At 33.8% G+C, this 10,722-nt stretch overlaps 1 protein-coding gene across 1 annotated transcript; it reads left to right on the forward strand.

The window, feature by feature from the left end:
* The first annotated feature begins 7,131 nt into the window (after nucleotides 1–7,131).
* LOC130806369 (transcription factor GTE2-like) lies at nucleotides 7,132–9,994 on the forward strand. The gene is made up of 3 exons (XM_057671414.1): nucleotides 7,132–8,610; nucleotides 8,719–8,941; nucleotides 9,076–9,994. The coding sequence occupies exons 1-3, from the start codon at nucleotides 7,246–7,248 to the stop codon at nucleotides 9,162–9,164; spliced, it is 1,677 nt and encodes a 558-aa protein (XP_057527397.1). The 5' UTR covers nucleotides 7,132–7,245; the 3' UTR covers nucleotides 9,165–9,994.
* The last annotated feature ends 728 nt before the right edge of the window (nucleotides 9,995–10,722 follow it).

Consider the following 10,722-nt stretch of genomic DNA (forward strand, 5'->3'; position numbering starts at 1 on the left):
ATAATGGAATAACTAAAAAATTACAACCATTGATTATACTTCCTCCGTTCCATAATACTTGCTACATTTTCTATTTTTGGCAATTTCATATTACTTGCTACATTTCCGTTTTTAGTAATAAAACAATCATTTAAAGTTCTATCTACCTCTATTTTTATCTTACTCTATACTCTATACTCTATAATAAAATATATACTATACTCTATAAAGTAACCTAACAACCTATTTTTCCTTATTCTTTTTCAATTAACAATAATAAAATACTATACTCTATAAAGTAAACAATCAGCTACAGCGTAGGTCAATCACTTTTCTTAATTCCCGTGCCCATGCAAATGTAGCAACAATTATGGAACGGAGGAAGTATAACAATATTTACAACAGGCACGTATTTTTATGTGCAATAAACTTCTATAAATATATAGGAGTCTAGGTTGAATCTTATTTTTGGCCTAAAACCAAAGTTGTCTTCTTAAAAAAGTAGTTTCAACCTTCCATCTTCATTGTCAGAAATTAGCTTCATAATTTTATTCTCATTAATTACAAAATTAAAGTTAAATTCATTAGAAATAGATAAAGACCTGAATCAGTTTTGCCAACTTCAAATTCATCAGTAAAAGAAGGCAATGTATGTTTGACGGTAAGATTGAGATATTCTCATTTACAAAAATAATTTACGTACAAAGCTCCTCAAAAAATAGGACAAAGGTGATTCTGAAACTAAGTCAATAAAATCTCTCATCAAAGAAGCCACAAGAAACATGCTCATACATAAAATCATATCGGCAATCAAAGCATAGTGGCCAATTGAGGGACCAAAGGTTATTTTCATTCAACAAGACAATTGTAGGGCAAGGTTTTTTTATTACACTTTATGGCATGTTGGATCAATTCAACTATGTATATAATATCATATAAAAATATTTAAAAAATAGTGAAATATTTTGAGTCGATCCGCCCCTTTGAACACTTCTAATAAAAACTTACACAAATTCATCATCAAACAACATATTGATCCTCAAAAAAAAATCTGAATTGAAATTACTCCTATAATTCTATAAAAAGGAAAAAAGATTAGATAATTAAACCTTTCTTTTGGTAGTTATGATTTCAATAGTGAATTCAAATTTTAGACGAGACCTTAGAAGATAATTGTTTAATTTTTTTCAAAATTCTTCTTGAACTTACCTTTGATTGATCTTGTAGCGGAGCAACATTGGAGCCAACAGGGTCACGTGCCCCTAGGCTTTTTTTTTAATTCAAGGTAGACTTTTCTATTGGTTAGAGTAAAAGTGTAAAATTAACACTGAAGTTTTTTAATGATAAATATTCCCTCATTTTAGTAATTTTGTCTTATTTATTTATTTTATCTCATTTTTTTAATTAGATCAGTTGATTTATTTTGTTCCATTTCCTTTTATGGTATGTCGTATTTAAAATTTTAGCAAGTAAGGGTAAAATAGTTGTTAATTTTACAAATGAAACTTTGTCAAAATCTCATTCATTACTTGGTGCCCCCTGTGACTCCGAACCCAGTATCCACCACTACTTGTAGTGTGTCTAGAACCACCATACTGAGTAGGGGAATCTTTTTTTAACACTTTCTTTTCCGATAAATACAGAAGAATGTAGAAACGGGTAAAGATGGTGGATAACAACAAGAGAGGGGTGAATTGTTGTTTGATAAGTTTAAGTATTTTTGCCCTATTTTTGCGAAATTAAAACTTAAACTTGATGCGAAAAATAAGGAAGAGACAACACAATTTTACGTGGAAACCTTCTAAGCCAAAATAGAAGGAAAAACTACCACCCCCGGGATTTCAAAATTCTCTACTATGTTTTTAGCAATTTGTTACAATTACATAAAACAAATAAACAAAACTATGTCAACTTCTCTTTCTCCTTCTCCTTCTCCTTCTCTTTCTCCTTCTCTTGTTTCACTCGAAGCTTCTCTCTTCTCCCCTAGACTTCCCCAAGTCTAGTTACAACAATTCTCTTAAAAAAATCTTTACAAAGGCCAAATTTTTAAGGATAAAATTAATGAGTTGCACAAGAAAGTATTTTAAGTTAATTGGCAATTTTTGGAGCAAAAATATTTCTTGTTAATTTATTATCTTAGGTATGGACACTCCTCCTCTCTCCAATGGATTCAAAAACAACTCCCTTTTATATAGGAACTCATGTAGCTAGTAAAAGAAATAACTACCTACTACATCCTTATTCCTAAGATCAAGGAGAAGTAAGTGGATCTTGAATAGCAAGTAAAATAGCCACCGTTACTTTTCTAAAAATAGACAAGGTAGTTTTTTCTTAATTAAAACCCATATTGCAAGCCTATTTATGTGGAAAAAATTAAGGAGAAGTTCTCACCACTTTAGAAAAGGTACGGTTATTTTTTTTAAAAAAAAAAATATTTTACCAATTAACTTATTAAATTAATAATGCAACAAATTAATTTTAACCATACATTAACTAAAAATCAGAAAAATATATTCTACAGAATTTTCAGCTGACCTTGATTCTTCCAGACTTTAGTCTTGGGAACAGAGCACTGTCTCCATCAACGAATATCGTCAGATCATCAAACTTGGGAACAGTAGACCTCTTGTCTACATTTGACATCCTAAGCGATCTTCCTTATCTAACTTCCTTGGATATATTTAACATATACACAATTAATGGACCAAGTCTTAGGCACTATCAACGATCTTTATCAAGATCGGCTATCGACCTGTACACAATCTCTAAAATACAGTCATTTATATTAAGTGTAGTCATCATCAAAATCTAAGAGAGTCAACAAAGAAGCATCATCTTCAAACTCTGTTAAAAACTCTTTTTCATTTTCAAGTGAAGTAAGTGTCTTACGAAGTGGATCGACTTTTATAAGCAAAAACATTGAGAATCTCATTCGCATTCACCTCCGCCTCTAGGGCAACTTCTTAGTAGAGAAGTCATGACCAAATAACCAAAAATGATGAACACTGTTAATATAGTGGATGAAGTACAAACCAACAACTGAAGATAAAATTTCACTAAAAATGACAAAAATTTATTTGGGTTTGGGAAGAAGAACAAAACAAAATTAAAATGCAAGTGGTATTAATATTAGAGTTCTAAAATGATTACATCTTGTAATTTTTGAAGAGAAAATTTTTTTTTTCAAAGAGTAAGAGAATAGGTATATAGAGTTAGAAGATCGTACCTAATACAAAATGTGAGATTTAAGGAAACACGATTTTAGTTGGGCGGGAATCACAAAGGTTAAGGTATCCAATATAATAAGGGGGCTTTTGGTTGGGGGTATTAATCAAAGGGAAAGGGAATGGAAATACCCCATTCCCTTTGTTGTTGTTTGGTTCCCATTTTGAATCATTCCTTTTCCCACATTTAAGTTTTGGGTTTACCCAAATCTAGTAAACGCTGATTCCCCCCCCCCCCCCCCCCCCGGTCACTTTACCATTCCATTCCCCCCTTCATTCATCACCCTCTCCTCTCAAACCCTACGAATGCTACTGCTGCGCCTCCTCCCTCAACTTCTCATCTTTTCCTCACGCGTCCTTCCTCAAGCTGTTGCGCCTGCTGCCATTGTTCGTAGCATTCTTCTTCTCAATCTCAATTTTGCTGCCGCCATTGTCAAATGTAAGTTGTTCTTGCTGATTTGAATCTCCTTTCTCTTTACTCCTTTTCCTAATTTCTGCTGGTATTTTGATGGGTTGGAATTTAGATTCGCATTCTTGTTGAATCTTTGTTGTACTGCCATTGATGAAAGCCTGCGTTTTTTGTTCTTGTTGTAATTTTGGTTCTGTTGCGTTCTTATTCTAGCTACCGCCATTTTTCTTGTTGTTTTTATGACTTATACTAGCATTTGAAGTGCTGAATTGTTCCTAATCTCTGAGTCAAATGTAATTTCTATTCGAGTGAATGAACTTGCATCGTTTTGGATTTCTGTTGGAATTCAGATTTCTGTTCCTAATCTCTGTTCATAATCTCTGGATTTCTAGGATGAATTCAGATTTCTGGGTTGGAATTTAGTTTTGTTGTTCAACATAGTTAAGTTGGATTAATTGTAATTGAGTTGAAGTTCTTCGCCATTGTTTTATTGCTTGATTGATGTTCTTATTGATGTACATATTGATGTTCATTTCTACAGAAAATGGCTAGCATTTGTACTTCTTTGAAAAGGAAGAGAAATTGGGACTGTATTCGGTTCATAATTACTATGATTAATTGTGTTGTGTTGCTACATTTGATGTTGTACTCGATGAGTAAAACTATATACGATTCCCATTATCTTAAGCTTGATAAAAAAACTAGGAGAAAAATGAGATTGCACAACTTGAATAGAATGATTAGAGAAAGTGACACTTTGTGTAGGAACTATCTTCGTATAAATCGATACACATTTGGTGTACTTTTAGAGATGGTTAGAGATATTGGTGGATTAAATGAAATAAGAAACACATGTTTGGAAGAGATGGTTGTGGGTTTCTTATACACATTAGCTCACCATAAGAAAAATAGAATGATGGGTGCACATTTTTATAGAAGTGGTGAAACTATTAGTAGACAATTTCATGCTTATTTGTTAGCAATCTTAAAGTTACATGCTATTCTTCTTAAGAAACCAACACCAATACAAGAGGATTATGCTACCGGAAAACCAGCTGAAGATTATGTTGAAGCAATCAAGAATTTGCAAAATGTTGCCCCTCCATAGGTTACACTTGATTCAAGTGATGATGAAGGAATTGCTGCTAGTGGTAATGCCACTCAAACTGTTACTTCTCCTCCTGCAAAAAAGATGAAGACCGAAAAAACTTCTAAAAGAAGTAAGAGAGGAAATGCTGGTGAAGGTAGTTCTAATGAATTGGCTAGCTTACAAGCATTCATGAAAGACATGAATGTTCATCTTTCAACTATGGCAAATGTGATGGCTCGCACTGATGATCGTGAGCAAAAAATAGTTGAACAGATTGAGAAAGTGTTAGAGGAACTACTCTCTTTTAATTTAGAAGGTGTAACTCCTAACCAAGTTTTTGAAGTGGCTAACTTTCTAACTGCACAACCAAACAAGCTCCTGATATTTTCAAAGTGTCCCGACGCTTTGAAAAGTGCTTATGTTAAGAGTCTTCTTGGAGGAAATAGTAATGCTTAGATCTAATGTTGTGGTTCCATGAATGATTTTGAAAGGACTAGAACACTTTTCGTATGTATTTTGATTTACAAACAAGTGATTATATGTAATTAATCGAGCTAGGTTGTTATTATTTAGAGTTATGTTTTTTTAAAAAATAAGTTTTTCAAGTTTATCATATAACAACTACTTACTTTTGGAAAAAATATAAAAGAATTTAAAAACTCAAATTTTGATTCCTTAACTTGAACCAAACAGTCACAAAGGGAATCATTGAGCAGTTCATTCCGTTTTCTGAACACAACCAAACGACTAGGCTAAATTAGGGGAATCCATTCCTTTCTCCTTCATTCCCTTTCCTCATTCCATTCTAATTCCCTTGTGCGAACCAAACGCCCTCTAAATCTTTCTAGAGGTAATTGGGGGCATTTTAATAAATTTCAATGGCATTTAGTAAATATGAATTAGTGAGTGAGATTAGTTTGGGTCAAATTTTAAGTTCAAAATTAAAAAGATTCAAAGAGTTATGAACTTTATAAAATTTTCTTTTAGAGTAACTGAGGAGACTAGAGTACTTCATTTGAGAATATCACAACTTCATAAAATAAAACTATCTTTATTGAATTGATTTATAAAGTAAAGGCTTTGCGTGTTAAAATGATTGCTTATAATTTTAAAGTTATAAATTAGAGAAATAAACTAATTATATAAACTTGTGTCATAATAAGACAATTTTATACAAGACGAGCAAACCTACGAGTTTAGAAAATGGACCCTTCCACAATTCATGAGAATTATTTTATGGAAAAGGAAAAATTGTCAAAAAGTATCTAACAAATTTTATTTTTTGCAAAAAGTACCCAATAAAAAAAGTTTTGCAAAAAAATACCTAACAAACTTTTTCCTTTTTCAAAGAATACCAAGTAACTTTTCCTTCAGTTGATCGTTAAATATAATGGTTGATTGGTCAAAATCGAAAATTCTTTTTCTTCATCTTCAATTTCTTTTACAATTTAACTTTGAGGAAATTGAATTGGAAAAATATTGAAGATGTGGAAGAAGAATTTTCGATTTTGACCAGTCAACCGTTATATTTGACGTTTAACTAAAGAAAAACGTTAATTGATACTCTTTGGAAAAGAAAAAATTTTATTAGATATTTTTTGACAAAACATTTTTATTACGTACCCTTAGGAAAAAAAAATTCATTTGGCACTTTTTGGCACTTTTCCCTGTGGAAAATTTATCAATACATACCTAATAATTTTTTTTTTCAAAAAGTACCTAATAAAAAGTTTTACCAAAAATACCCAACAAATTTTTTTCTTTTCCAAAGAGTACCAACTAACAACTACTGTTAGTTGACCGTCATCTTTTGGTTTGATTCTCAATTAGATGTCCTTTGCTCCAGTCAATTTAAGCTTCAATTTCTTGGTTCAAAATTATGAACGGTGAAAGAAGGGTGAATGCGTGAGAGGAGCTCGAATATTTAGTGGAAAATAAACTAATTAACAAGCTCACGTATTAAGTAAAAAGATGACGATCAACTAATGAAGTAGTTAATTGCTACTCTGTGAAAAAGAAAAATTTTTATCAGGTATTTCTTAATAAAACATTTTTATTAAATACTTTTTAAAAAAATTTTAGATAATTTATGATAATTTTACTTTATTTTATTTACATTTCTCTCCTTCACGAAATCCTACACACACATTACACACACACACATTCAATTAGTGAAATAAATTTTTCACCACAAACCCAACTTCTTTAACCACATCATCGAATCCATCATCATCTTCCACGTGTCTTTCGGAAACAAATCATAACCCTCAATGACACCTGTTACGGGCAAATTGTCGCTCAAGATAGAAAATTAAGCATCACCGTAAGATCTTGATTAACATAAAATCAACGCTTCAGATTCTACCCGGTTTTCTCACGGGTAGATCTTGCTTGCCTTTATAAACAATCTCCCCCTTCAGTTATTCTTCGCTCTCATCAAATGAAAACCCTAATATTTTCCATTTCTCTCTTCTCTATAATTCAAAAGTAAATAATATCATCATTTTCATATTGGTGATTGAAATTTGGGAAATTCGACGGTTATGATGTCAGAAATTACAGTTAGTAGAAATGTGACGAGTAATCATCTCAACAACCAACAATCTTCAAGAATCATGGGTAAAATTTCTAACCCTAATCCTAATCTTTCCAATCATCAATTTTCTAGGAAGCAATTGGATCTTGAAAACGATGAATTGTTATCTGCAACATCATTGGGTGATGCGTCGTCGTTTAACCATCATCGTCGGAAACAAGAAAGAATCATCGATTATGTTAATTTCGACATTTCGAGTTTGTCGAAGTCTGAGATTCGTTCTCTGAAAGCTCGATTAATGTCGGAACTCGAAAAAGTTCGTTCTCTTTCAAATCGAGTTTACTCTGGAAATTTTCGAAACGATTCTTTGAATAATCATATAAAGAAACGTCCGCTGCCGTTTCAATCGCAAACGAAAGAAGCAAAACGGGTGAAACAACAAAAGGGGGAAACATCGTGTGTGGCGAGTCCGCAGCTGATGAAAATGTGCTCGCAAGTGTTAACTAAGGTGATGAAACAAAAAAACGGACATATTTTTAATGCCCCTGTTGATGCTGTAGCATTAAAATTGCATGATTATCATCAGATTGTTAAGAAACCAATGGATTTGGGTACAATCATGAACAAATTGAATCAAAGGGTTTACAAGAATCCTGATGAATTTGCTGCTGATGTTAGGCTAACTTTTAATAATGCTCTTTTATATAACCCTAAAGGGCACGAAGTTCATTCATTGGCAGAACGTTTTCTTAAACAATTTGAGGAGTCGTTTCAGCCCGTTTCTAAGCGTTTTCAACATGAAAAGACTCAATCATTCAATCGAATCAAGAACCAAGTTGAAATCCCCGAAAAAGATGTGTTGGATGTTGATGATGAAGTTCAAGGTAGCTGTTTGAGCAAAAACCCTTCTCCCGTTCAAAAATACAAACCTCCACGAGATGCGGAAGTCTTTTCGACTCCTGTTACAGTTCCGGCACTGATGTCTGCTGAAGTTGCTCAGCCAGCTCAAAAGGTAGAAGATGTGGTCGTTGTGGGCGCGAGGGTAAAGAATGCGAAACCGCCGAAGCCAAAAGCAAAGGAGCTGAACAAGAGGGAGATGACAATGGTAGAGAAGCATAGGTTGGGATTAGGGCTACGGAGTTTGCCGGATGAGAAGATGATTCATGTGCTACAGATTATTAGGAAGAGGAACGGCTATTTGACACAAGATGGGGATGAAATTGAGCTTGATATTGATGTTTTTGATACAGAAACTCTTTGGGAACTTGATAGGTTCGTTACAAATTTTAAGAAGATGGTTAGTAAACTAAAGAGGCAAGCTTTAATGCCAGTTCGAGATCACAATCTGTCTCATTTTGATAAGCATAATCAGGTGAATTTTGGTCCTGCACTCAAACATACAAGTCGTTGTACTGTTTTACATTTATCCTGTTGTGGAATTTGGGTATTGAAATTGATTGCAATTGTGATGTTATTGCAGGTGGATGGAGCCGAGACAGTGTTGGAAACTGCAAAGGAAGTGAAAAGGGGTGTAGGGGATGATGAAGATGTAGACATTGGAGATGAAATTCCAGTGCATAATTTCCCACCAGTGGTGATTGATAAAGATTATTGCAAAAATCAAGGTGGTGGTGATGATGATCGTGAAAGTAGTAGTTCTCGTAGTTCAAGCAGTTCAAGTAGTGATACATCCTCTTCTAGTGGTATATATACCTACATTGTCCACTTAGGCTGAAGTAGTTCAAGCAGTTCAATGGATTTGTTCTGTAGTATTGTTTTTGTTACTACATTGTGGAACAATTGGGCTGAAATTGTTGTTTATGATGTTGCTTTGCAGATTCTGATTCAGGAAGTTCATCAGATAGTGATTCGGATGTTGATGAAGCTCAATCTCGCGACAATCAGTCTAATAACATTGCCCATTAATGAAATAAGGTCTTGAGATTGTTGGGGTGGATTGCTTTTTTAGAGAAGTTCTTGAATGTCAAACTGTTGTGTTGCTTGGTGAAGCAAAGCATAATATGCTCTTTGGAAGTAAAAGTTTCGAGTGTTGCTGATGTTTGAAACAACCAATGGATTCGGAAAGTTTGCTTAGATTAGACTCAGAGTAAGATTCATTTGTACAGAGGAAGAAAATTATGAGTAGTAGTTTTGATTTATAATTTTTTGATTGGTGGGTCTCATAAGAGAAGATTGATGTTGGGTTTCCTTTCTTTTCAACGGAAGAATTGAGGATGTGTAATGTAAAGATGGTAATGGTGAATGGTGATGATCACAAACTGAAAGGCGAAAAAGAAGATGAATTGTAGGTAGGTTAGGGCAGATAGATTTAGGTCAGTAAAAAAAGTCGAAGATGGCTCAACAAAAAAATCATTAGAAAATGAAGTTAAAAAATGAAGGTATGAGAATTGAGATGTTCTCTGATTCTTTTTTATTTATTTTTTTTTGTTTAATTTTGAAGAGGATTTGTAGGAATGGAGAAAGTTGTAATACTTCATTTTTACTTAAAGATACAAAAGATTTATGAATCAAAAAAAAATTATTTTGCAATTTTGCAAATTCTAGTGCTGGTGATCATAAAAAGATAGTGAAATGACATACAGTAGTTTTCTGTTATGTGGACAGACCAGACCCAAGTGCACATGAGATGGCAGATCATGTGTGCCAAATGATCAAATTGTAGGAGTAAGTTGTAATGTGACAATTTTTAGTACCTTTTAATTGCCAATAGCTGCTTATTGGCTGGTCTAGCAAAAGTGTCCCTCTCTTTCCATGAAGATGCTTTTGCCAAAGTGTGAATCCAGGCTGCATTATGAAACAAATACTTCCTTCCTTTTAAAATACTTGTAATATTTATTTTATTACGCGGTCTAATGCACTAATTTAAATCTTCATATCTATAATTAAGTATAAAAAAATTATAAAAAATTGATATTAATAATCTTACATCGAGACAAATCAAACAAGATCTCACTTGACTATGTTTTAACTTATAGATTAAGAATTAATCACAAATTAAGGGAGATAAGTGAATAGTGCAAGTATTTTCGATGTTGTGATGATGATGATAATGAGTACGAAGCCTCTGTTGGTCACCCAGTCGATTGGACTGTCGTGCGCGGGCATGCCGGTAAATTTACATGTGCAGGCCCTAGTACTGCAGGTGCTTATGATCATGCAGAAGACATCCATGTTGACAATGCGGCTCCACGGGGAAGCAGGCGCCCACAGTCGCTGGAACAGACTGGTTGACCACATCACCCCAGCCCGGGGGCCCCACTGATGCCCGCTTGATACCCAGCTACGAGGGGCACATAGCTAAAGTAATTTTTGAGGGCTCTGAGTGTACGCCTCCGATTTTGGAGTTCCGTTGTAGAAAGAAGCCGCTGGAGGCGATCATCAGACTGCAGGATATGTCTGATGAGCTGTATAGACTTTTACCTGCCGCTCCCCTCGGTCCGCTACCATATATTATGCACCAGCA

The sequence above is a fragment of the Amaranthus tricolor genome, chromosome 2 (genome assembly GCF_026212465.1).
Source record: "Amaranthus tricolor cultivar Red isolate AtriRed21 chromosome 2, ASM2621246v1, whole genome shotgun sequence".
In the NCBI taxonomy this organism is placed as follows: domain Eukaryota; kingdom Viridiplantae; phylum Streptophyta; class Magnoliopsida; order Caryophyllales; family Amaranthaceae; genus Amaranthus; species Amaranthus tricolor.

Excerpts from the sequence above, each read along its gene's own strand:
- LOC130806369 (XM_057671414.1), top strand. The coding sequence starts at position 7,246 with ATGATGTCAGAAATTACAGTTAGTAGAAATGTGACGAGTAATCATCTC. Across the intron at positions 8,611-8,718 it reads ATTTTGATAAGCATAATCAG|GTGGATGGAGCCGAGACAGT; the intron begins GTGAATTTTGGT and ends ATGTTATTGCAG. Across the intron at positions 8,942-9,075 it reads TGATACATCCTCTTCTAGTG|ATTCTGATTCAGGAAGTTCA; the intron begins GTATATATACCT and ends GTTGCTTTGCAG.